Source organism: Ambystoma mexicanum, chromosome 6p, assembly GCF_040938575.1.
Source record: "Ambystoma mexicanum isolate Mex_15411 chromosome 6p, UKY_AmexF1_1, whole genome shotgun sequence".
Classification (NCBI taxonomy): Eukaryota; Metazoa; Chordata; class Amphibia; order Caudata; family Ambystomatidae; genus Ambystoma; species Ambystoma mexicanum.
In genome coordinates this window covers 496388629-496416187 of record NC_090935.1, presented here as the reverse complement: position 1 = coordinate 496416187, position 27559 = coordinate 496388629, and the positions used below count along the sequence as shown (strand labels likewise).

At 47.3% G+C, this 27559-nt stretch overlaps 1 protein-coding gene across 4 annotated transcripts in view; it reads left to right on the top strand.

Annotated features, from left to right (window-relative positions):
- Positions 1 to 27559, top strand: part of MIER3 (MIER family member 3) — a 465034-nt gene that overhangs the window by 14019 nt on the left and 423456 nt on the right. For all 4 annotated transcript variants that reach the window (XM_069627312.1, XM_069627309.1, XM_069627311.1 and 1 more), the window contains exon 5: positions 203 to 337. In XM_069627312.1, coding sequence (XP_069483413.1) covers positions 203 to 337 — 135 coding nt within the window. The remainder of the gene's footprint in view (positions 1 to 202; positions 338 to 27559) is intronic.

The window sequence follows — 27559 nt, the reverse complement described above, 5'->3', positions numbered from 1 at the left end:
AAAGGTGGCCTTCACCAGGCTAGATTCTAGAAATGCATCTTGTTTGTGTGATATATATTTGTTTTGTTTTTTTTATCATGGAAGCCAGCAAAAGGTTTACGAGACCCAGAAAGATGGGGGGAATCGGAACCCCAACATACACTTCTTCCCCAACAAGCGTTTGCAAACAAATTCAATATCCGGTTTATCTCCATTTCAACAGGAGGGAACCATGCCTCTGGATGACTTGCTAGCATACTATGGATATGAATCTTCAATTCCTGTCATAACCTGCTCCAGTGCCAATAGTTCAGCAAGTGAACTTGCTGATGAGCTTCCAGATATGACGCTAGACAAAGTAAGTTTATTGGTCATGTGTTTTCTGTACAATGACCATCTGCTAATTTATTGCGAAGGCCTGTGTTTAGGTATGGGTAGCGTCATTTTAGTTGCATGAAAGATTTCTTGGAGGATGATGTGGGCAGACTCTGGTGACAATGTAGCAGCTTTAATTTTAGCATTGTGTCAAAAGTAGCATTTATACAACTACTATCTTGGAATGGTGGCACACGCTTGAACTTCTTTCTTGTCTGTGCATTTCAATGGGAAAAGTATATTGGAGGATGATTGTGACCCTCTAAAAATGAAATTTGTATCAGTTTCTTTAACTTATTTCTATTAATGTTCAACTTCACATCCGAAAACACAATAAGGTGATGAATCTCACAATGTTACAACCAAGGTTTCACAATTGAAATAATCAAATGCATAAAGATGTTGCATGTAATAGTCCGTTAAATATGGTTCTAAACAAATCTTGTTTAACACGCTCTGTCAGTACAGAGCATCTGAGAATTTACAGAGCCGATTCTCAGAACTTTAACTTACTATGATTTTGCATTCCATCTAGATATGGATTTATGATGACCTCCACAGGCCCTTTTCACCGAAGCCTGGTACCCGGAGATTGGTTTTGTTGCTGTGGGGGTAAACCTTTTCCGAGTGCATGTTGGGGAGAATTTTCATTTCTCTGCCAATTCCCTTTAACCTTAGTGGCCCCCAGCTCTTTTGATGGGCTCGGGCTTTTTAATTTTGATTCCCGAGAGAGTGGAACCTTTTTCTCACTGGCCAATGTCCGACTAAGATTTTCTATGTGCCTTACTGTTAGGCATTTGCTATTGCATTGTGACACACAGCACCTTTTTTATTTAACTACATTTTCTTTGGTGAACTGCTGTTCCCAAGAATAGTAAGATGACCCCCGTCTTACTTACCTTTACTTTATGGGTCCAGCACACACCACCCTATGTGGAGTGGGGGTGGGTTTACATAGTGATTCCTTTCAATTAACTAATTCCTCAAGTAACACACACTAACTCACTTGAATGGCTGGTGGCAGTGGTTTTCTTTTTTTTTTAAAGGTTTTATTTTAAATCGGTTACAGAATGGAAGTGGCACACAAGTATAAAGAAAGTCCTGTCATAACACGATAGCTGTATATTTTCAAGCGCTCATTATCCAAGCCCCATATCTCCTCCCTACCCTCACCCCTCCACCTGTCCCTATTCCCCCTAAGTTCAGTGGCTCCAGGTCATCTGTGGACAGTCCAGTGTTGGCCCGCAGGCCCCATGGGGCAGCTTGTGGGTTTGTGTCGGAAAGTTCTGGTCCTATTCTATGAATGGGCCCAAATGTCAGAGAACCGGTGTAGGAGGCCTGCCCTGGCGGCCGTGACCTTTTCCGCTATCAAGATGACCCAAAGTTTGAGCCACCACAGAGTCATTGTGGGGCCCTCTTCCATGTGCGGGCTATTGCGATCCTACCTGCTAGTAACATTTGTGTGAGCAGACCAGCAGTTTTTCCTGTTCTCGGATAGGACCCTGGTACAGGTGTGTGTAGTAGGCTAGCTTCCGGTTCTTTGGGGATTGTCACTTGAGTAATGTCTTTTATGGCGGAAATACATCGGTCCCAAAAGGACTGGATGACTGGGCAGTTCCACCACATGTGCAGGTATGAACTGGGTTGACTGCAGTTGCGCCAAAAATGAGGGCTAAGGGATTGCTTGAATTGGTGAAGGCGTGCAGGGGGATAGTACCAGCAAAGGAGTAGTTTATAGGCACATTCTCAATTCGTGACGCAGGAGGAGTGGGCTCTAGTGCATATGTCACTCGGGCATTGTCTTCGAGTGAATTCCCCAGATCTGCTTCCCATAGTGCCATTATATGGGAGTCTGAGGCAGAGTGTATCGTCATTCAACAGTTTGTAGATACTGGGGATCCTACCTCTCACCGGCAGGTCCAACAAGGTCCGGTCGAGAGGAGCAAGGCTCCGTGTAGCTTCCTGTCGGACCAGAGGGTGAGTACACCAGTGCTGAAGTTGTGAATAAGAAAATCTGTCTGTTTCAGATGATTGAAAGGTCCTTTTGCAGTCCTCGAAAAGGGTGAGGCTGGCCATTTCTGAATAGTTGCCCCAGGGATTCCAGCCCCCCCTGCTACCCACATTCTAAAGTTTTTAAGGGGTGAAGCTCGAGGGAGAAAGCCGGCTTGTGGAAGATTGGAGTGTTCGGACTCGGGCCACATGAGGTTTCCCCTGGACCTTTATGCCTAGTCCCATATACTGAGTGCATTTAGTGGAGGCCAGAATCCTTGTCCATGTTTTCTGCAGCAGGGGTGGAACAAAGTGGAGGGGAAGCGGGAGATGGGACTGTTCTAGCTCTATCCATTTCTGGGGATCAGTCGCCACAACCCAGGCCTGATAACGCGCTGGCTGCGATGCCACTTGGTATTTATGTAAGTTAGGAACCCCTAGCCCTTCCAGGCGGGAGCTGCCCATCATCACTTTAGGGATATTTTTGCTTTTTGACCTTTCCAAATGAACCAGAGCATTTTCCTCTGTAGGTGCAGCAGAGGGGGCAATGGGTGGGCAGAGAGGTGCAGGCGTATAGGAACCATGGGAGAAGATTCATTTTATAGGCCATAATTCGCCCAATGAGGGATCTCCTGCGAGGTCCACCACTCCAGGTCCTTTTCTAGTTCCTTGAAAAGAGGGGATTTAAACTTCCCTTGGGTGGGTCTGAATCTGGACACCCAGATAGGGCATAGACTTCCTGTTCCACTGTACAGGACACAGCGATTTGAGGGTCTCCAACTCCCCAGGCATCAAGCCTATTCCCGAAGTTAATGGCAAACCCTGCAACCTCCCCAAACCTACGGTGCTCGTGGAGAGAGGCTATTAGAGAGGGATGGACATCTGTTATGGAGAGCAGCACGTCATCAGCATATAGTGAGATTTTGTGCTGGGAGGCACCAACTGGCAACCCTTAATGTTGGGGTCAATACGAATCCACTGGGCAAGTGGCTCTATTACCAGAGCAAACAGAAGAGGGGACAGGGGACATCCCTGTCTCTATCCAGAGGTCTGGAGGATAGGTTCCGATAGGTTGTGATTAACCCGGAGAAGGATTTTTGGAGATTTATAGTTGGCCAACGCCAGCTTCCGGAAGTTTGGGCCAAAGCAAAATGCCTCCAGGTTAAGCTGTAGGAAGGACCAATCCACTTTATCGAAGGCCTTGGCAGCATCTAGGTCCAGCACCGCTATATCCACTAGGTTTAGCGCTCTCTGGATATTCTCCCCGGTCGACCTATTCATCACAAACTTGGGGAGAATGGCTGCCAGGCGGTTCGCTAGATTTTGGAATAGATATTGGCGTCTGTTTAACTGGGAGATGGGTCTATACGAGTGGCTGTCTCAGGGGTCTTTGCCGGGTTTAAGCAGGAGGAATGTGTTGGATTCCTGCATAGATGCAGTGATGGAGCCGGAGGCACCAAAGGAGTTAAAGTCGTTAGCGGGGATATCAATTGGGGGGATAAACACTTTGTAAAATCTCGTTGAGAACCCGTCTCGGCTTGGGGTTCTGGGTTTTAGGGACTTAAGAGTTGCAGGAGGGTAGCCCCCACCCACCTTCCCCATTCCCCCACCTTCACCTTCATTTCTGTTATACAACCACGTGAGCAATCAGTTCTTCCCCTAACCACGGGCTTCATAGCATCCCAAGTATTGACTGGGGAGGTGTCCTCTTCTCGGTTTTCTTGGAAGTAGTTCGGATCACCTTGGCAATGGCAACTCTTGGTGGCATCTCGTTCAGAATAGGGTCATACAAATTCCAGCGGCGTCGGGTCCAGATCGTACGCTCGGAGGTTTAGTTTGATTGGAGAATGGTTTGACAATATCTTTGCGTCTCTGGTTACCTCCTCTACGAAGGCGAGAAGTTGAGGGGAGGTTAGTAGGTCTATCTATGAGAAAGTCTGGTGTACATGCGAGTAGAAGGAAAAGTCATTTTCGCCCTGATGTAGTACCCTCCATGAGACCACCACCCCCAGAGTCCGAAACGGACAAAGAAGACAGAAGGCAACCTTAAAACCTCTGGGGGCCGGAGTATGTGATCTGACTCAAAGAGGGTCCGGGATCCCATTGAAGTCTCCTCTGATAATAGTTTGTCTTTCGAGAAAGGGCAAGAGCTTACTCCCTACAGTATCCTAGAATGGCTCCTGTCCCTCATTGGGGCGAGTAAAGTTGACCATATATAAGGCCTTTGATTGCCGTAAGCGCCCCGCCTCCCAGACAGAGCAAAGTGTCCAGTCCCTGAATTAAATTCCATAGACGTCCGTGTCCCCCCAAACCCCTCCCCCCGTCAGCCCCCTTTCCCTCTGACCTCTTTTTGGTCTCTTTAGAGGCCAGGTATTGAAGATGGAATTGCCTATTGCGGAGGCGTAGGACGTCTGGTGGCAGCAAATGGGTTTCTTGTAAAGGCTACGGAGCCTTTCATGTCTTGATGCTGTAGAATCGATTTCAATTTGGCGGGGGAAGAGTTCAGGTCCCTTACTTTCAGCGAGATGATGTTCAGTATCTTATATGGCCGAAGATCTTCTGAGGAATCGGAGCTCTGTGGATTTGGGGGGTGGGGGAAATGAGGGTGAGGTGCAGTTCAGCTGCAATTCAGGAGTGTTGTTTTCATGGTTCCACCATGCAACCAAGGTTTTAACTTAAGCTTCCAACATGAAGCTATAACTGCAAACAAACAGGATACTGGCAATTCTGTGCCGGGGAAATCCTTAACAAATTGAATCAAAATGATTTGCAATGTACTCCGAGGGATTCCAGGTGACATCCGCCTGAGTCCGGCATGGGCTGTGTGAAGCCCACTGCAACTCAGTAGATATCTTGTGTTCCCCGTTACTTTGGCATCCGTTGGGGCTGGAGGCCTAGGGTCAGGAGCCCAAGGTCATGTCACTTATTCAGGCCTTGGTCACCTGATATACCCGGATCGGCGGGTCATGGGGACATGTCACTGTGCCTTTTGGCCCTTCTGGACCCTCGACCAGGCCATCAGTCTTGGCTTAGGCGGGAGTTCTTCAGCGCTGCCCTTAGTCAGGTGAGCCGTAATTTCTGTCCTCCAATGAGCTGAGGTGTAGGATCATTTTTGTCTTTCCAGGTACCCAATAGTTCGGGGAACCCCCTTATAAGAAAATTGAAGCGCAGTTGGAAACAGCTAGCGATACCTAATTTTATGGTCTCAAATGAACACTGTTAACAGTCTCAAGGCCCTCTGCTTCTGTATGGAGGCTGTTGCTATGTCCTGAAAGATTTGCTGGGGGGGACCCCTGAAACGACAGCTTGTCACGGGAGTGACCTATTGCCTCCTTAGTCATGTAGAAATTGACTTGGGTGATCACATCTGGCCGGGGGGGGGGGGGGAGGGAGAGGGAATCAGTTTCCACTCCCTGTCGAGGGCGCAATCTGTGTGCGATCCAGTAAGAGTTGGGGCTTTTCAAGATGTGGTAGGAGGGATTGGAACAGGTTGCCCACATATTCTGCCAGGTTCTGGTCTGGGTCCGAGGAGGGGATCCTCCGTATGCGTAAGTTCTCGGGCCCTGTTTTCCAAATCCTCTTGCTTGTATTCTAGAATCTCATTCCTGTCTATCAGGATCTGGATTTTGCGTTGCTCTTCAAGAAGTCTTGTTGCGTGTTCCCGGGGCAGGTCCTCCATCTCCCCCACTCTCTGCTCAACTTCCAACACCCTCTGGTCCGTCTGCTCAAGTTTAGTGGTAAACTCTGCCAAACGTTATCAAATTCACTGTAATGTCCAGCATGAAGGCCTGGATATCCCCTTTGGTAGCCAGTTGGGCAGTATCTTCCAGCAGAGCCGAAGGTGGGGCTGCAGGCATGTCGGTTTTCTTCCACTTCTCTGGCGGGAGTAACATAGTGCAGATGTCGGGGTTGAGGTTTTTTCGTCATTTTTGCAAGGGTTTAGAGTGCTGTAACGGGGTCCCCCTGAGATGCAGGATATGAAGATTACAGAAGGGCAGTTCCAGGACCGTGGACATGATCACTACATGCCCCCTGATTCTGGATTGGTAGTTGTCTGTCCGTCACTGTGGGCTGCAGCTCAGGGTTGCCTGTGTGTGGTGGCAGCTCTGTCTTTACAGCAGGGCTAGGATTTGCATTGTTGAGGGGAGCAGAAAGCCCCTATTTCTCCCATCAGATAGGAGTGTCCTGAAGACCTCACCCCTGGACAGGAAGGCAAGAACACAGTTGGGACTCCCGTGACCTATGTTTATATATTCTGGCGGTAGGCTCCTCAATTATGAATTACATTGTTTCCAGCCCCGTTCAGAATGGGCGCGTATCATGCGCTGGATCAGGTGCTTCTGGTGGAAAAACGAAATGGCAGATGTGTCGCTGGAGTGCGGCCGGGCCGCCATCTTGGACTGGAAGCGCCATCGGGCGCTACGGTCGTTGGACGCAGTCGAGCTCAATGAACTGGTGCAGAAGGCTCAAAGTGTGTCCAGTGATGCCCAGGGCACTCCAATAGCCCTAGTTGTCATTTTCGTTCCACTCCATAACTGGAAACTGCTGCTTTATGTCGACTTAGCAAGCTTCATATGGAGGCCATCACAGGAGCAGCCTCATTGATGGCGCTCCAGGCCATGCCCTTTTTTATTTTTTATTTTATTTTTTCTTCTACCTAGTGACCCGTATCTGCAGGCTGAAATCTCAGCTGCAGTGCTGCACCCAAGGGTGACCATTTTCTAAAAATGGCCCCCGTCTTCTTTTTTTTTTTTCTTCAATTTCTTTCTTCTTGGCTTTTACTGTTTGCATCAGGTTTGAGTCCTTTGTGTGTTTTTCATTTGGCGGGTTTCAGCCCTGAATCCTGCCCAGGCTCCAGTGTCTGGAGAGGCAGGAAGTGAGGATCGATCCCGAAACTTCCCTGTCCTTTGTCTGTAGGTGTGCCTGAGTGAAACCAGTTCCAATTGGCTGGCTTGCTAAAAGAGGTTTTTGGGACTAAGAGCAGAGTCGACACTGGAAACTAACATCGGAAGCAGAAGACGAGAGAAGACTGTTAGACCCCTAGCTCTTGCTCGACTTGGGTCTTTTTTTTAATTTCAACCCTGGAGTGAGTGGGACACTTTTCTCACTCTTCTCATGGGTTTTCATCTGATTTGGATTTCATGTTCTCACTGTTTTTGGAGTCTAACAAACTATGAATGGGAAAACCTGCTTAAAAGGTGAGGGTTTTGGGACTAGTCAGTCGACCACTGGAAGAAACATCTGATGAAGAGAAGCTTGCTACAACCTCCTGGATCTTGAATTGCCCGGTGAAGCCCTGCTGCTGTGCTGACCTTTTTCGAAATGACTGAGAAGCTCTTGAAGGAACGGCTGCTTTCCTTGGGTTAGTGGGACCAACTAACCCTGAGGCCAACTGCACTTTGGCGCAGTCTGCAGTGGAACAAATCAAGCCAAAAGCTCCAGGAGCCTCTTAAGGACACTCCAGAAGCAGGAAATCCAGATCCAGAGTCCCCTCACCACAGGACTGAGGGAGCAAGTGTAAGGGTGTCCATAATAACGCTCACACCAGAATGAATATACCCTGCTAGGGAAATAAGGCCAAAGGCGATCTTGTAAGGATAACTTAATCTTACAAACTAGGATGGTAGCAAAAGACTCTGCTGCCTGAATGGTCTTCTCCTGTCCCTTTTTCTTGTTCCTTCCAAGAGGTTTCAAGCGGGAGTTTATATAGGTCCAACTTGCCATGGTGTTGACACTGGAGCTGGATCATCAATCTGTCCTTTTTCCATAATAGGGATGCTTCAAAACCTTCTTCGGTGTTGGCGGTTTTGTCAGGGCATGCTGTTCTACATTTTGCTAGCTATGCAAAAACACACTGCAGCTCTGCAGACTTTTACAAACCTCAAGGCTGAGCCCAAGGAAAACTAAACCTGGTTATCCATGTACAAAATGTTTTCATCCATCCATCCATCCATCCATCCATCCATCCATCCATCCATCCATCCATCCATCCATCCATCCATATTCCACTCGTCCTGTTCACATTATCTGGGTCTGTAGTTTCCTCCACAATTTAGACTATTTTATCTCTAAATGCACTTTGCCGCACAAAACATGCGAGGCCTATTTTTAACCCGCATGGACCCTTGACCGACAGTGGACACCTGGTGAGTCAGTTCTACTTCGACTATAGTGACGGACACTGTATACTATACGCCTCTGGTCCTTTTTAGATCCCACAGGCCTCTTTCCTTCTGGGCAGGTTCTGCAAAACTACCGTCCCATTGCAGGACTGCCATGGCCAGCAAAAATTCTTGAGAAGGTGGTCACTAATCCGTCCCAGGAGTTTGTTGAACACAAACTATTATTAGACCAATTCTAATCAGGATTCTGACCAATATGGAACTGAGGCCGCCCTCCTAGTAATACAGGATGAACTGTTGAAGGCAGCGGACCAAGGGGCGCTCGCACTCATGGTAATGCTGGACTTGTCCGCGGCCTTTTGATACAGTAAATCATGAAATTCTACTGGAACGACTACAGGCGGTAGGAAGAGTCTGACTCAGCATTGAACTGGTTCAGGTCTTTTCTGTCTAATTGTCAGCAGCGTGTGAGACTGGGAGAGTTCCTGTCGGACCTCATCCATCTGAGCTGTGGAGTCCCGCAGGGATCTTCCCTGTCTCCACTGCTGTTTAATCTATATATCCGACCTCTCTTGGAAATCTTGAGACGCTATGGGTTGGATTTCCATTCATATGCGGACGATACCCAGGTATTTGTATGAATTATCAATTTTCAGGAAGCATTTGGCAAATTGGAGCAATTCCTGGCAGAAGTGAGTAATTGGATGTCTAAACTACTTGCAACTCAATGCTACCAATAGCGAACTTATAGTATTCGGCCCTAAGCATCTGCTGACGGCCAGCAAAAAATTGTCTGTCCCAACATTTCTGGCCAAAAGCTTAAAATTATGTGGCAACAAGATCTTGGCAGCGAAGCACAGGTGGGAGCAAAGACTAAAGCAGTCCCTTTTGTCCTGAGAATGCTACATCAAACACGTCCCTACAATCCCAAAGAGGCTCATGCTTCTGTGGTAGGGGCGTTGACCAGTGCCCATCTTGACTACTGCAATTGCTGGGCCTCCCTTTGAAACGGCTCCAGCAGCTTCACAGAGCACAGAACGTGGCTGTCGGACTGATTTTTAAATTGCACAAATCACTTGTCCCCTACCGCCGGGAGCTGCGCTGGCTTTCAATTGCTGAGCACATTATATTCAAAACAGCTTGCATTATCTTCAAGTGCATAAATTGCATTGCATATAACCCAATGAGACAGCTTCGCTATAGCGACCGTCCTCTCCTGATCATTCCTCACTCAGCTCATACATCTCGAGGTGACAGAAGATTCTCTGTTTTTGGTCCCAGGTTGTGGACTACTCTACCTCTGACCGTGAGCGCTCTCCTGCAATTCCGCTGAGCACTGAAAAACATTCCTCTACATGTAGATGGCCCCTTATTTTTGGGGGCCTTTTAATGATCTATATCATCTACCTCTTCTGATATCATCTGCGCAAATATACGATTTAGTTTGTCACGCGTTACAAATACAAATCAGGAAGGGGGAGTTTGACTCCTCTACAGCACTAACTAAGCTTTTACAATGCCTAGGATCTGACATTACAAATCTATCCAGCTAATAGTTAATTGCGCCTATTTAATGCAATAACTACCTTTTTCAGTGTTTGCCTATGATTATGCTTGCATGATAGCCTTCCCGGTGCCCCCCTTCTCCAGTCTATTATAGTGCCTTGAAGATGTCTGCCTAACTCTAAAGCGCTTGGGGGTTCGGGGAGGATCCTGATTCCTTCCCAACACAAGGAAAGTCCAACCAGAGAGATTCAGTGCTGTTTGAAACGCAAAGTGCTGCTGAATCTAAGAGCCTGTAGCTGCCGAAGTCCTCCCAGAGTACTGCCACAGGAGCACTTCAAACGGCCTCCTTCTAGTACCCACGACTGAGGCTCAAGAACCAGGGTCTGCATTGCTGTAGCAAGATGACATTCAGCTGGACCACTTTTCTTCTAACGAGAGGTACTGTTCAGTGCTTTGGGGGGGGGGGGCCGGGAGGGGGTGTGTAACAGCTTGTGTTGTCTTCAGTGATTTTTTTTTTTTTTTTTTTTTTTTTTTGTGTGTGTGAGTGATAGACGTTATCCAAGAAGTGCATCAGAACTATAGACCTTGTCTAAAAGACTGTCCTGGCTCTCTAAAAGTACTCTTCTGAATCCATTGACATTGCCCTCCATAGGTTGTAGCTTGTTAAACTGTTGCTGCTCGGAAAGGCTTACCTAGATTTCATTGGAGGATTCAGTTCTCACATTTATACGAAACTGTACTAACCTTTCCTTCCTGAAACTCAGAATCTGAAAAGTACATTGGTGTGATATCCTTGTTATTGAAGTCACCTCAGGGTGTAGGAGAAATGTATTGGCATCTCCAAAGAGTATTCACCAACTTTTCTTGATTTTGAAAAGTAATTAGTTTGCTTAACCTTTACAAAGAATTGCCTTTTTAAAGATGGCTTTATAAAAAAAAAACGGATATTAAATAACTATTTATAACTGAAGCCTAAAAATATTACTTTTATTGACTAATTTCATTTGTACAGCTCACATTTACCCATCTTGAGATAGATCTGGCTGCTCAGTCACACTACCAACTTGTGTGGTACAGACCTATACCAAAAGGTGGGTTACCTAATACCAAACCGATAAGTGTTGTGTAGTCTTGCACATTGTTACTACATCAATTCTTACCCAACACGCACCAGAGAGGGAGACGCAATCCTGCGTCACAACACCTAGTGTGACTGCACTAATTCTTACCTAACAAAGACGCCAGCAGAAGGCCTCCCACCGCCCCCCCCAAACCGTAAAGTGCCTGGTGAAGTCCTGCAGCTGTGCTAACCCCGTTTTCGAATCGGCAGGGATTCGAAAGCTGGTGGGACCAACTAGCCCGAGACAAACTCTTTTGGCACAACCCCCCCTTGCTGTGTCTTTCCAAGGCTGCAGAAGCCCAATACCCGGGGTACCTCAACCACTTGTGTATTCTCTTCCGAAGTCTGAAACCGGCCAGATCTTCGTGGGCATCCAGAGGACCCTATAGAAGCAAGAAATCCTAACCAAAGCTTTTTCGTTCTTAGTTGGCGCTGAGCAAAAGGTGCCAAAACAGCAAAGACGCTGAATCTGCAGGGTTGGGCAAAGGTTGTATGCAGTACCCTTACTACAAACAACTAGGACTACTGCTGTAAGCAAAACCAACCATTGGTATACGTCTGTACTACAGTTTTGGTAGCTGAGCAGCCAGACTTGCCTCAAGAGGGGGAATGTGAACAGTAATGAGGTTACACAGAGGTCTACAGTAACAAGTGTTCAAACACTTACACTCAAGGTTTCTTTGATAAATAATTATTAATTTAGCTGTCAGTTATAAAACCTTCATAAAAGGAGGCAATATAATCACACACAAATATACTTCAATACTATTTCAGAATACTTTTGAAGAGGAGTAAAAGGCAAAGGTTATTGTAACATGAAGGGTTACAATTATTCTTAGGCAGTGCAAATACTTTGTGTTCAGCAGAAGTCAATTAAATAGGCTAGGCCAAAGTCAATGGGCTAAAGTCTTGGATAGGATAAAAAGTGTTCTGGTAAGTAAACGGTAAAGTCTCTGCAAAAGTTCTCAGAAGTAGTTTGTAAAAAGAAGAATCGAAGGTTGGGTCACAAGCTGATTAGACCTGTGAGTTGTAAAAGTTTCAAGCACTTTCCCCACGAGAGGTAAGTACACTCGGTCTTATTTCCCCACACACCTTTTATGATGAAGAAAAAGCTGCAGCTGGTGACTTATATTCCTGCAGATCTCGCTGTTCCCTTACCTCAGTCGTGGGGGCAAGAGGGAGGAAGTCGGGACTCCTGCACTGGGACTGGTCCAAAAGCTAGCACTTGACAACTTCGATTTCAGTGGCTGTGTGTAACGCACACAAACTGGTCTCGTTCTCCCTGGTTATACAGAGTCCTGCCGCACTCTGTGGGGAATGCAACCAGCTCCGAGATTGGTAACCAGGTGGCTTACTGTAGAGTTGATTGGTCCCACCAACTCAAAGGAAGAAGTAGTTGTAGGGGTTCTCTGTCGAGGTGAACTTGGTGATTTGGACCTGCAGCAGGGCTTCACCGGGAAAACCAACGGTCCAGGAGTTGCAGCAGCCGTCCTGTTCAAGCTCGGCGTCGACTCTGCATTCCAAGCCAAAGACTTTTATTCAGTTCTCACCCAGCATGGTGGCTGTCCTTGCCGGACAGTCAGCCAATCACCACCAAGTGCATTTAGGTATCCTAGGAGACTAAGCACAGGGAGTTTTGGGCACCTCCCTCACTTCCTGCCCACCCCAGACACTTGGTCCCCAGAGGCGGTCTTGACTCCTGAAGCCCGCCAAAGGCGAAGGAACAAAGGGACCAAACGTAGTTTGGTGCGCAGAGACAAACTCTAGAAGGACCTTTCCAAAAAGAAATGGCGCAAAAAGAAGACCAGGACCTGTTTTAAACAAAGGAGGCTCAGATGCCATCTTGAAAAACGTGGCTCCTGTGATTTTAACGCTATCGGCGCTCGCAGTCGGGAAAAATCATGGTAGTTTGTTGTAAAACCACTGCCACCAGCCATTCTGAGAAGAAAGGGTAACATTTGACTGCTACATGAGTATCTAGACACGGGGGATACTAAGTAACCCCTCCAGCACTCTGGGTGTGCTGGGTCTAGGAATTTTAAAGGCTAGTAATGTCAATTTCACTACTTACTCTGGGAAACAGTAGCTTATCCTAGAGAAGGTATTTAAACCTTTGGAAAGCCTGAAAAGGTTTCCCTGTGCCACTGCACTGAAGTTGCTGGGTGACACAAATGAAAAGATGATGCCTATGGAGTTGGTTAGACTCCATAATCAAAGAAAACAAACACAGAAAGCAAACAGAATTAAAAGTTCAAAGTCCCAACTAAAGTTTAGCAAAAGTGCTGGAGGACTCTAAGGTGGGAGGAATTGGCACATTTATGAGAATTCTCCCTAACAAACTGTAATCCATTGCTGCCAAGTCCCTCGCGCTAATACAGCTCTAGTGCTGCCACATGAGCCCGCCAAACGTCCTCCCTTTCGTCCTCGCAACAAATGTCCAGGAACAAGGGTCTACTGCATAGCATCGTGAAGGCAACCAGCTGGAACAACTTAATTTCAAAGTTACGGTGGGGTTTGGGGTGCTCTATCCTTTTGCCATTTGAGGTGCTTCCTAGCTTTGGGAGTACAATTTAACCCTACACTAAGTTGACCTCAACTTGCCTGCATTGGCCTTACAGCGTGTGCTTTCCAAAGGGGACTCCTCTTGAGTTGCAGTGATTTTTCTCTTTTGAATGCTGACTGTTTAAGGACATATTTCCAAGAAGAACATCAGAACTATGACTTGACTTTGTCCACTGACTCGGGCTGTCCTGGCTCCCCAAAGGCCTCCTTCTGAACCTATTGGCTTTGGCACTGCTTCTGTCACAGGTTTTAAATGTTTAACACTTTAGTGCTGGGATAATAGACAGCCTGCATTCATTTGTGAGAATCAAACTCTTCTTATAACCTCAGTCTGTTCTGATCTAACCCTTACCCTTTACTTCCTTAGATAACTCAATAGTGCAATGGTGCTACTAAATAAATGCTATTACTCACTTGCTTTATTGTTCACTTTTTTAATTGAATCCTTACTGGGATTAATGTTACAGCTAATGAACTGTTTTTTTAAGAATGCTTCAAATACCTTGTGTATAGATACATAAGTGTGTTGGATACTTGTATTTACTGATTTCATTGTACAGTTCACATTACCCCTCTTAAGATGAACCTGGCTCCTCAGTCACACTGCCAACTTGTGTAGTACAGGCCTATATTAAAAAGTGGGTTACCGAATACCAAGAGATGGTCTTGTGTAGTCCCACACTAGTTGAACTGCACTAATTCTTAACAAACCGCTCCTTCTTCCCTCTTCCAATGCATGGGAGACCCCTGCAACACACCCTCCTTGTCCAACCCTGTTCCTCGTTGGGACCGATTTTCTATACTCTAGCCTGGTGGACAGATGTATAGAAGCCTAACCTATATTGTGACAGGGACAACTGTGGCTGTGGCCAAACCAGTTTAAGGCCGCAGTGACGAGTGGTCTTGGTTAAATCTCAAGAGGTGGTGAGCTTGTAAGGGGTCCACAATGAGTACACCCAGTGTAGCAGTCAAAGATTACATTTAGAAAATCTGGTATAAGAATACTTCTATAGATATGGCCAAAACACAGTGAAAAACAACATGTAATATTATCACACAATACTAAAAATTAGAGGCATACACATAAACAGGTAATGGTTTACAGGCTTTTGATTTGCATTATGCCCTAAAGAGAGGTACAGGTTAGTATTGGCACTAATGGCCCACAAAGAAGAATCCCTAACTTCAAAAGTCCAACCCTAAATTGTCTGGGGCCTTGTGCAAACTTTCATGCAGTTATTTGAAGCTGGAAAAAATGAAGTTGGGGTCAGTTCAAAGTGTCGGAACAAGTTAATCTAACTAATAAATGCGTTCCCAACTTTCGGAGTGCTTGTGTGAACAAGCTATGGCAAAGCCAAAAAGTGTCATAAATGTTTTTTGTAAAAGTTGATCAATGGGAGTTTAGGGGCAGAGAAGTATCGCTATAACTCACGCCTTGTACTCAGATTCTTCATGAGACTTGGCAGGCCGGTTGAAGGTCAGAGGTCGCTTTTCCCACCGTTAGCCTCAGCCCTTGATCCCCAGGAGTTGCAGGTTCGAGCAGCCCTCCCCTTGCTGTCTGCTGTGCGTGCATGCACTCAGTGGAAGAATGCAGCAACACTCTATGCAGGGCCCGTCTCAGGACAGGAATGGACAGGTAAGCAATTTCGAATGTTGGTCACCGTGGCATGGCGACACAAAGGGAATTGCTTGTCGCGGTTAGAATTTCGGGTACCCTTGATGATAGGGCCATGAAATCTAAACGGGGTAAGTTTTATTGCACAACTGAGGATTCACCCATTTTCAGGCCTCACCTCGGAATTGCAACATCTGCAGCACGGTAGCTCAAGCTCTGAGCTGGTCAGCCACAGTGTGGTTCTGGGGCACTTCCGGAGAGCCTTTTCGTAGGACTATGAACTGATGTCGAATGGTTGTTCCCTTGGGTCGCAGCTCCTTTTTTGGAGATCACCTTCAAGACAGGGCTTTCCCAGGACAGCAGCAGAAGTTGGGTCGCCAAGCTTTCTTCCGACGGGTCTCCGGTTTCCTTGCAGGTCTTGCAGCTGGACAGAAGTCTTGGCTCCTTCAGTTCTTCCAGGATCTCACAAGTGGGTGCAGGAGTCGTCCTAAAAGCCAGGTAAGAGCAGCAGTCCCCACTAGCTAATATCTGCCCCACACACCCCAGCAGTGGTCCAACTAGGACCACTAGCAGCGAAGCTCATTCATTCCCCAGACACGCTTGGCACCAGTAAGTGGTTTGGGACCTCCCAGCCCATTTCCTGGCAGCAAACGCACATAGCCCTCCAGTAGCCCGCCAAAAGCTTCTGCTTTCCTGTGCACTGGAAGTACATATAAGGAATTTCCTGGCCTCGCAGGCCAGGAAGAAGGCTAAAAGGCAAGATAGCCAAAGGACGAGCAAAAAAATCTTGTGCGCATGGCCTTGTTTGTCTAGTAGTCAGTAGCCAAATGCGGTAAGGCTAAAAAAAAGTTCCAAAAAAATTGTGGCAAGTCACTGCTGCCACCAGCTCGTCCATAGCACCCCTAGAATAACCAATAATCATCTGAGTTAGTCTAGGTCAAAAACAAAAGTGTACCCCATTGTACTGCATTGTACAATGATTAAAAGTTACCTCAAGTGATAAGTTACTGAAATTAGCAACTAAATAACAGGACTAAGGGAAACTGTTTCTCCAGCATGGGATCTGGCATGGATTCATTCCCTGTCAGGCTGGGAATCCTTGGTAAGAGAGAAAATCGGTTTGTTTAATTTCTGAACTGTCTTTCTCCTAACAACCAATTACTGAGCTCTGCTTCATACTGCCCCCAGCCAATGACTGCCCTCTACCTAGGCCCCTCCTCGGGCATCTATCTTCAGATTTTTACAGCATGTTCCACTGTTGGAGTCCTTGTGCTTCGCTCCGTTTTTTTTTTGTTTTTTCTTTAATTTATTTTTATTTTTTCTTCTGCTTTTTGGAAGATTTCACTCTATTTTTCGGTCAATCGAGCCTTGTGCTCCATCGATCATTCCGATTAACGGGGACCCGTTTTCGGATTTCTTTGGCGCCCCTCAAGGGTGGATTTCGTCGGAAAACTTCCAGAGTATTCTTCAAGGCCTACACCGCGTGGATCATGTCGGATGAGAAGGATTCCCTTCCCTTTTCAAGCTTTACTCCAACTGCAGTTTGCAGAATGTTTACAAGGATGACAACCATTCCCAGTGCCTGTACTTCCTGTATCCAACGCATAGGAGGGAACAGTGTGCGTTTTGCCGTGAACTCTCAAAGCGTATGTTGAAGGATCGGTGTAAGCGGCCGGAGGAGTGGCGCAGGCCAAGGCCTCTGCACCGGGTGGTGCCCAGGAGCCTGCCTCTACCGGATCCAGGAAAGTTGAGTGGGCTTCTGAGTCTTTTTGAGGGCGCCCCTCCCACGGGGATCCAACAAAAGGCTAAGCACCAGGTGTCCGCTACTATCGGGAACGCCGTTACGGCGGGCTTCGCGGCGGCCAGGGCGCGTTCGACATCGACAGCTGCATCGGTTGCCAGTCAGCGCTCCGGATCTTAATCCAAGAGGAAGTTGGATCACCCGGGCAGGCTGAATGTGGCCCCCTAGAAGACCAAATAGGGTACGGTGTCCGCCCTACCCTTGGGGGAGAAGGTCAAAGGGGACCGAGCCTCTGACCTGGCCCCAAGGAGAAGGCCAAGCAGGATAGGTGCTTAGGGGACCACGAAGGCCAAGCAGGACAAGAGGACTGGCCTGTGAAAGCCCAGGTACACCAGATGAAGGCGGCTCCTTCCATCGAGGTTGTGGTAGCGTGCCTTGGGGGCGGACCCACAGGGTGCTCTCCTGAAGGCAAGAGTGTCCCTCCCCGCAGGAGGGAGACTTCATTCCAGCCCATTTAGAAGACCCCAGAGAAGAATATGCCGGTCAACTCCCTGAGACTGTCCCCTCTGGACGCAAAGAATGGGGGTTGGGGAGGGGGTTGCTGAAGTCCTCCAGGGCACAGATAGCTCTTCTACTAAGGAGGAGGAACTCTCCTACCTCCAGATCATCCAGGAGGAGGGTGGTGACGACGAGGGCGGTGATAACTGGGATACTGTGGAGGAAGGCGATTGAGGGCCTCAGGATGACGAGGGCCCTGACCCTGCTCCTACGCCCCAGCTTCCTGTTTCTACGCCACAGCGGCACGTCCCTCAGCTGCTGCTATAGATTTGGGCCATGCTAAAGAAAGGGGGCGATAGAGCTAGTTCCAAGGCAACTCCGGGGCGGAGTGTATTCATGGTTCTTCGTCGTGTAGAAGAAGACTGTGGGCTGGAGGCCCATTCTTGACCTGCAACGACTAAACAAGTACCTAAAGTCCCAGAAGTATCGAATGGTCACTCTTCAACACATGCTCGGACAGCTGGAAGAAGAGGGAGACTTTGTCGTTGTTGGATCTGGAGGAGCGTACTTCCACATCCCCATTCACAAAGACACTGCAAGTTCCTGAGCTTCTGATTCAGGGGAAGCATTACCAATTTAAGGCCCTTCCCTTCGAGATGAAGTCGGCACCCAGAGTCTTTACCAAGTGCCTGGCTCCGGTAGCGGCCCATCTATGACTACAAGGGAATCAAGTTTAACCTTACTTGGACTGGCTTATCTGGGCCAGCTCAAGGGACATCGCCATCGACCACACGGCGAGAACCGTCGGCCTACCGACAGATCTGGGGTTCCCAATGAAATATTCAAAGTCCTTCTTCGCATCCATCGCAGGATGCGCTGTTCCTGGGATCCCGACTCAATGCGGTGTCGTGCTTGGTGTTGCCGCCTGAGGAGAGAGTAGCGGCCACCCTGGGCAAGGTGCAACGGCTGCTAGCTCTGAAGAACGCCACAGTGAAGGCCAAGTCTCTGCTTGGCATATGTCGTCATGCATTCACCTCATTCGACTCTGCAGGTTATGGATGCCCCCACTGCAGGAGTTCCTCGGCGCCCGTTGGATTCAGGTGTCCGGAAGCTTCCAGGACAGGATCACGCTGGACGAGGGATTCTGTCGGGCGATAAGGTGGTGGGGTGAGTGTGCTCACCTGACCGGAGGCACGTATTTCCAGACCCCGCCGCACCAGGGGATGGTCACGACGGACGCTTCCCTGGAAGGATGGGGAGCCCAAGCCTGCACGTCAGAAGCCTGTGGCTGCCGGAGGAGAAGACGTTGCACATCGATGCTCTGGAGCTACAAGAGGTGTTTTGGGCCCTCAAGTTGTTCCTGCCGTCCCTCAAGGGCAAGGTGGTGTGGGTCTTCACAGACAATACCACCACAATGTTTTACATCAGGAAATGGGGGGGGGGGGGCACCAAATCCCAGCGCTCTCAAGAGGCGCAGGACTTATGGCACTGAGCCATCGCCAAGGGGGTGTCATATTAAAACAGTATATAGATTTTATGTAGGAAGAGCAGTCATACCGTTTCATCTGGCAGGAGTAAAGAACAGTTGCCAACTCTCAGCAGGGAGCTTCGCTCTTGCCACGAATGGGAACTTTGGCAGGACCTAGCAGAGCATCTTTGCCTCAAATGGGGCAAGCCCTAGATCGGTTTGCGATGGTGACTAACTCCAAGGTTCCCCCCAGCAGTGGAGCATGGGGGATGCATTCTTGTTTCCGTGGGACGGCCTCTTTCTGTATGCGTTGCTGATGCTGTTGTTACTTCATCATCCGGCACAGTCCGAGTTTACTGATGACTATCGTCGCACCGGCGTGGCCGAGGCAGATCTGGTACCCAGACCTTCTCAGCTAAAGCTGCCGATGGTTGTGAATCTTCTCGCCAGGGAAGGAGGTGCCCTTCTTCACGATACAGGGTCTCTGAACCTGAAGGCCTGGCTCCTGCAGCGCTAGAATTCGGTGGCTACGTTCTCCCGGCGGACTGCAAGGAAGTTCTTGCCAAAGCTAGAGCATAGTCTACTTTCAGATGCTACAGTCTCAAGTGGAAGAGATTTGCTGTTTGGTGCCGGTCCCAGAAGATCGATCCTCTGAGGGTCACGGCTCCTCAGGTACATTCAAATGTGCCATTGTTGGCCAAATTGGGGCAGGCTCACGCATCCATCGAGGTCCATCTTGCAGCTATCTCCCGCTACGCCAGGTCCCCACAGGACGACCCTCCTTGTGGTCGCACCAGTTGGTCAAGGGACTATTCCGCTCGTTCCCGCCGTTGAAGGCTCCCGGCCCCGGCGTGGGAGCTCAATGTGGTACTTACTATGTTTATGGGACCACTTTTCGAGCCTATGCATTCCGTTCCACTCAAGTGTCTGTTATGGAAAACAGCTTTTCTCGTGGCCTTCACTTCTGCACAACGAGTGGGTGAGATCCAGGCCAACTTCTGTAAACCACCTTACTTGACTTGCCACGAGACAAGGGTGGTGTTGCGGACGCACTCCTCCTTCATGCTCAAGGTGCCATTGGACTTTCATCTAATCAAGCCATTGGTGTTGCCTGTGTTTTTTCCGATGCCTTCATCGAAGGCTGAAAGAGCTTTGCACTCGCTGGATGTGGCTAGAGCGCTGAAGTTTTATGTGGACCGTACAAAGAGTTTCCGGAAAACTTCTCTGCTTTTTGTGAACTTTGGTCCTGTGCTCCATGGGAAGGCCCTCTCCAAGGCTTCCATTTCCAGGTGGCTCTCCGGCTGCAGCTCTCCGGCTGCATCACCCACTTTCACCAGTTGGTAAACCGACCGCTGCCTGGCCATCAGAGCCCATTCCACCAGGGCGATGGCTGCTACAATAGCGTTCCTGTCTGGTGTGCCCCTGCTGGACATCTGCAGGGCTGCTACGAGGAGGTCGACGCACACCTTCACGAAGTTCTACTGCGTCGACAGGGATTCAAGGGAGGAGTCAGACGGCCAAGTAGTTTGCTTGAAGATGAGCCTGGTGAGGAGGTAACTGTGATGCTGGAAATGCATCTGAGGGACAGGGCCTCCGTATCCTTGTCCTTTACTGCCTTTTATTGTGTGTTCTGTCGTGTTTTCCGTGCAGGAGTTAATGTGGGATTCCTGGCAGTGCAGCTCTTTTGGTTTGGTGTACAGACCCATGGGATACCCTTATGGCACCCATGGGTGGGGGTACCACCATGTGCCCCTAGTGTATGTTTTTGGGCACCTGTGTGTGGCCCAAAGAGCAGGCTATGGGCTGGTGGCAGCTCCATGCTGAATTTGACAGGTGATCTGAGTATCCTCCATTTTGGGATAACCAGGCCCTGCCATTGGAATCAGTTTATTCCTGATAGGAAACCAGATGGTCCCTGTGACCTCTTGCTTTCTATTGCCTGTTACCTTGTTTTCCCAAGTCCTGGGAAGCCCTGACTCTGTCCCTTCCCCCTGACCGGCTGTTGGGTGGAAGTTCCATATATGGTGGTGTTGTGAAGTCCAGGCCAGACTGGCTGGAGCCTTCCCAGTGACTTATGTTGTGGGTACACCCTGTGGGTGGGACCTGGGTGAATGGAATGTGTGACGAATACGCATTCTGTGTTGTGGGTGTCTGGTATCTGGTGTTTGACACAATGACTGAGACAGCCCTGCCCGAAACTGGTATGATGCAGTGTGGAGTGTTGAATGGCTGGGTACTTGTCCCAATACACAACTTGTCTGGAGAGGAGTGAAGTGCATGAATGCACTGTGCACCTGTTTGGATGCCTGCCTGCGTGAATGCCCTTCTGACCGATTGGTTGCCTGAGTGTGACCCAGCAGAATGAATGGGAGATCAACTGGTATATCTGGGGGCCTCTCACTCCTAGACTTCGTGTTCAGAAGCTGAAGTCCACTATGACGAGTAACTGAAGCTTGACCTTGAAGCCCTGCTGGACGAGAGGAATTGCTGTTGCTCTCCTTGACGATCTGAAAGCTGCTGTGCCTCCAAGGACTGACCCACAGAGGACCTGGTAAGGCGCCCTCTTCCCGAGCTACGAGGGACCATCGTGCACCAGCTGATCTTTGCTACAGCTCCCTAGTAGACGGACCTTCGACAGGCTGCCGACCCGATATGGGGACTGCTGCGGAACCACAAGGAGAAGTGCCCGGACTGTTGTCCGCCACTGACGACGACCTCTGTCGCCGACCTGAGCTGCCGTGCTCCCGTTTGCCTAAGAACTTCATTTGATCCAAGGACGCTCTCGTTCGCATAGTCGCCACTATATCCTGCTGGAGAAGGCTTGACCGTCGATGTGCCGAGGAGCATCCACCGGTGGGTTTCCCGCCACCCAAAGACCACAAAGACGCAGATGACTCAACGTCCTTGCTGGGCCACAGTTCTTCAAACTCTTTGCGGTTCAGAACTATCGACACTGAGGTGCCCTTCACGCCTTTTCCTTGCAGGACGTTTACGCTTCCCCGTCAACTAGCACTGCTAGGAGCGAAGCTGCCACTTCACCATCGTAGCGCACCCTGTTCTCCATCGGATGTTTGACCCGTGACTCCTGCTTTAAAGGGAGGGCACTCAAGAGGGCTGTCGATTTCACGACGAGGAACGCTACAACGCCAGGTATTTTGGTGTTGCAGAACTATTGGGAAGTCTCTTGTGAGCAATATATGGACTGGGTTTGTATCTTTCTTCTACAGGTTGCCCGGGGGGGGGGTGGAAGAGATCTCCACACAGAGCTGTGTTTAACAGTAGTGACCAGCATTTCTGCCAATTGTTCAATCAGCTGCTTTCCTCTTACCTCTATTGTTGGTTTCCTTTATGAACTGATTTGTGTGCCCTTTAACTGTACAGTTGATGCACTGTAAAGCAATCTAATAATATTTGTGGTACAGCTGTAGAACTGTATATATTTACCATTGTTGATTTTCTGAGCACAAAGTGAGTTATTGTGATAGTGTACATAACCTTGAATATTAATTATATAAAGACTTGTGTTTTAACCGATAGTGTGCAGACATTCCTTTGTGGGTGCTTGGGGACTACGCTGTACTTAAGAACCAGCCTGCATCACCTCCTGAGAAGCTAGGCCTTGATTGTTCGACTACGTTGCCAATAATAGAGAATCTTGGCTGGGGTCCTCTTTGCCTCTCCTCTACCATATAGAGAGCAGAAGTACAGGCGCCCCCTCCAGTCTTTACAGTACCTCCCATGGTTGTGCATGTGTGTACTGCTATGTATTTATTCCTGAGCTTGTGAATCCATGCCAGACCCCATGCTGAAGAAGGAACTAATTAATTACCTGTGATTGTTGTTCTCCAGCATGGATTCACATGTGAACCCTCTGCGGCTCTTCTCCTGGTCCTACTGCCACTTGCATGCAACCAAATCTGAAGATTGCTGCTTGAGGAGTGGCTTAGGTAGAGGGCAGTCATTGGTTGGGGGCAGTATGACCCAGAGCTCAGTGATTGGTTGTTAGGAGAAAGACAGTTCAGAAATTAAACTTTTTCTTTTTTTTTCTTTTACCGAGCATTCCCAGCCTGACGGGGGGGGGGGGGGGGGGGGGGGGGATATTCATGAGCATGTGAATCCATGCCAGACCCATGTTGAACAGTTACAGGTAAGTAACTTGTTCCCACTTCTGATGGCCTGAAGGACATGTCCGTTTCCCCATTACAGATGAGCCAAAGACAGTGTAGTGAAGTGTAAGGCTTCGATGTACTGTTAAAAAGTACAGGGCAGGATAAAAAATAAAAGCAACAATTTTGGGGTCCATTAAAATGGAAGGAAAGGGGCAGTAAAGAGAAATCCATCTTAACAGTAATTATAGTAAATTTACATTTATTTTGTTTACACAAGGTGAAGTTATTCAGGTAAGTACTATTTTTAACTTCTCATCAAAATAGAAAACCTAAGCAATACTTCAAGTGAGTAAACCAATTCCAGGGAATTTATACAGTTTATGAACACAGTTCGATAAGTAAAATCACTTAGCAACAAAGTGTTCTGTTGAAGGAATAAAGAGTTATTCGACACCAACAATAGCAGTTAAATACTTCAATAGATTTGTAATACTTTTGAGGCCTTAAGGCTTTAGTAGTTCATCACTATCTAGGTAGGAGTTCTTCAAAGTCAGTTCCTTGGGATTATTCTATTGTAGGTCAGTAAAATGCTTTTGTGGGCCGACGGTTTCGGGACCTTTTTGGGAAAGGCTCCCTGTAGGCGCATACGCGTTTGGCCTGGGCGTAGGGTATGGGCTAACACTGTAATCTGCACTCGTGCAGCAAAAGAGGGACGGAAAGATGCGAGTTCTGTGCTACCACGAGTCCCACAGTACATGAGTTGTGAAGAAGAGGCAGCTGGATTTCTCACTGCTACTGTAACCTTTTTGATTACAGTGACAAGCTAAATTGAATGGCTGAAGGCAGTGTTTTTATCCTACCTACTTGGCAATATGTATTTTCATCCCTATGCAAACACTGGAGTGGGAAATTACATTGCAATTACTTGGTTGAAAAAATAAATACAGCTACCATCAGCATGGAAGAAAACTGAATTGTGAATACAAATGCAGTTAAGGAATAAAAAGTTAAAATCTTAAATTTACCAAACTTCACATTGTAAATATCCGTCGACATGTTGCATCGTTTTCAAGTTCAATTTTATTTCTTGCAATTTAGCATTTTTTTCCGATTTCCAAGAAGAAACTGTTACGGAGAATGTTCATATTAGTGTTTAATTCTTCCCACCTTAGAGACCACCCAGCTCTTTCTTGTGGACATTAGGACTGTTTCATTTTAACCTTGGAGTGAGTGACCCTTTTTTTCTCGCTCTGTTTTGACCTGCTATGGATTATGTGTTACCTTTGTTTTTAGATTCTGACAAACTCCATGGTCATCTACTTTTTTTTATATGGTGCCACACATCACCTTCAGTGCAGTGTCACAGAAAAATCCTTCAGATTTATATTTAGGTTTAAATACCTTTTTCTTGTACGAACTACTGTTCCCATGGGTAGTAAAATGAAATTGACTTTACTTAGGTCCGGCACACACCATCTTGTGTGGAGTGCTGGGGGGAGTTACTTAGCAGCCCCTTGTCCTACTTAACTCATGTAACAATTTTTTTTTTTTTATGTTAAATGGCTGGTGGCAGTGGTTAAATTTTCCTACCATTGTGCTTTTCTATGTAGGCCGAATCCTCGGCTGCAGTATAGCGCCCATGGATGACCATTTTGTCAAAATGGCACCCTTCTTTCTATGTATTTATTTTTTGCCATTTTCTGTTTGTGAGTTCTTTCTTGGGTTTTACTTTGCGCGCATAACCAGGTTTGAACCCTTTGTTTGTTTTGCCTTTGGTGGGCTTTAGTACTGAAATCCGCTTCTGTCTCTACTGTGTCTGGAAGGGCAAGAAGTGAGGGAGGTGCCCGAAACTCCATGTCTTTAGTCTCATTGGTTACCTGAATGCACCCAGTTCTGATCAGCCACCATGCTGTGCGAGTGACCGCTAGGCTGTGCATGAATGTGAGACACCTGCATATAAGGCGAGGTTTCTTGGACTGAAGGCAGTCGACCACTAGATGAACCCTCAGACGTAGGAAACTGGAAGAGAAGCGTGCTGCTCTATCCTAGACCATTGAACTGCCTGGTGAAGTCTTGCTGCAGTGCTGAAGCTCCAACTGCGATCGACTAGAGCAGCAACCGGAATGGACGACTTCTTCCCTTGGGTTGGTGGGACCAACTAACCCCAAGACGAACTTTGCTGGTGGACCTTCCCTAACTGGCTGTACTTTTTGCTGCTGCTAGAACCGAATTGCAGGGGGTCGAGAAACCCATAGTAGAGTGCCTCGTCTTTAAGCCGGACCATAGCTCCAGGAAGATCCTGAGGACCCACCAGAAGCAGGATGACCGAAGCCCGAGTCCCCTCACCAGTGCTGGATTCCAGAAGCAGGGGAAGCCGGAGTGTCCAACAACCACAGTGGTGTGATATGCCGGTAGCTGAAACCACAAAGTGCTGCTGATCTGAAAAGAGCCCATAGCTGCTACCGACCTGCAAACGGCAGTGCAGGAGTCCTCCCTCTTGTCCCCACTACTGAGGCCCAGGAACCTAGGATCTGCAAGACTGCAACCAGAATAGAAGCAAGCTGGATCCTCTTCAAGCCCAAGGTACTGTGCTGACTAAGGGGTACTTGCCTCTTATGTCTGTAGCTTGCATTATCTCACTTGAGACTTGCAGTAGCTGCTATTTGCAGAGTTGATTTCAGCTCTGCCACTCGCGCCTATCCACTTGTGACCTTACAGTGATTACTTACGAACTCTCACTTTGTGCAATACCTTTGTGCTATCTAGGAAGTGCCTCAGCTCCATAGACATTGTTCAAATTGACTTTGACTGTCGAGGCTCCCGGCAGACTCTTTTGACCTGTTGACTTTGATTATAACTGTCTCTCATAGGTGGTGCATAAGTTTACCTTGTACTGCTGGCAAAGATCTAATCTAGCCTTCGTTGGGAGATTGAAAATGCTCACATGCTCAGAGAACCTGTTAACCTTTCTCCTTCCTCTAACCTTTCCTTTCTGCCAACCTCAGAATTTGCAAAGTGTACAAGTGATATATAAATGCCATTAATATAGTTAGTGAAGTCACCTCCGGGTGTAGGTGTGTATGATATAGGCCACTTCAGGGAAAATGTGTTTAACTATTACACCTTACATGGGGATACAGACTTTCCTGTTAAACACTGATGTATCACATACAAACTAGGACAGGTGTAGATCACCATTTTCAGTCTATTACTCAATGTGTTCACTAACGCTATCCCTAACCAGAAGCGCACCCTATCCCTGTGGGGTGTGTATCTAAAAGAATAGGAAACGGGGAAACTGTCCCTACCGCTACAATGGATACTTTGAAAACTACTAAAAATAGCTGGGATCCTGTCCCATAGTTATCAGCACAGCAGGACAGTTCATGTGGGAATATTTGTAAAGTGGCATCCTACCATAATTTATTCACCCTCTGAAGTATGTACCTATTGTGCACGAGACATTATTTCTCTAAAACTAAGATGATTACTTTTTTTTAGTATATGTAGACGATTACATTTCCTTTGCATTTTTCTCTTTACATGGGTTCTTTGAGGGTCTTTCTCATAATAAAAATGAGAACATAATTGCAATTCTCCATGAATGGGAACATAAACATGTCATCTAAATACATGGCATTTAAAGATGTTACACAGTATTAGTATTGCAAGGATCACTAGGAGATAACGACACATTTACGTGGTTGACCGGTTTCGATGATGTTACTACTGTAGTCCTCTTCAGGACCAATTTCTTTTATGAATGCAGCCAGTCATCTAACCATTAGATGTAGGGCATCCAACCCAATCTAGGGAAGACAAATTACAGAACCATTATTTACCCAGGTGTAGCGTCCTGAACTAATTTTTCAAAGATGCAGTAAATTCTGCCGTGTGTATGAAGCATCTCTAAAGAGTATTTACTAGCTTTGTGATAATTCTGAACAAGTATTTTATAGCGTATTTGATTGCTACATATATTGCCCTTTTAAAAGAATGCTTATTTAAAAATGACAAATAATTATTTTAGTTAGTGTTAATTGGATACTTGTATTGGTGGATTTCATTGCTACAGCTCACATTTACCCCTCTTGAGAAGTCTTGACTGCTCAGTCACACTACCAACTTGTGTAGTACAGACTTATACCAATAGGTGGGTTAGGGTTATCCAATACCAAGAGGACAAGGGTTGTGTAGTCTCGCACAGGGTTACATCAATTATTGCGTAACATGCACCAATCTTAAGAACCAAAGTATTCAGAGAAAACATTTCAAAAGCCGAGGATTCCCCAAAAAATCCATGCAAAATTGTAAAGAAATCCATGTACCCAAAAGTAATCCTGTGATCCAAACAGTGTCCAAAGAATTAATTCCAAAATCCAAAGATTCCAGGAAAAAAATCCTTCTGAAAAATAAGTTTAAAAAAAATCCAAATACATGAAGAGCGTGGGGACGTCTTAACCGGAAACCATCGC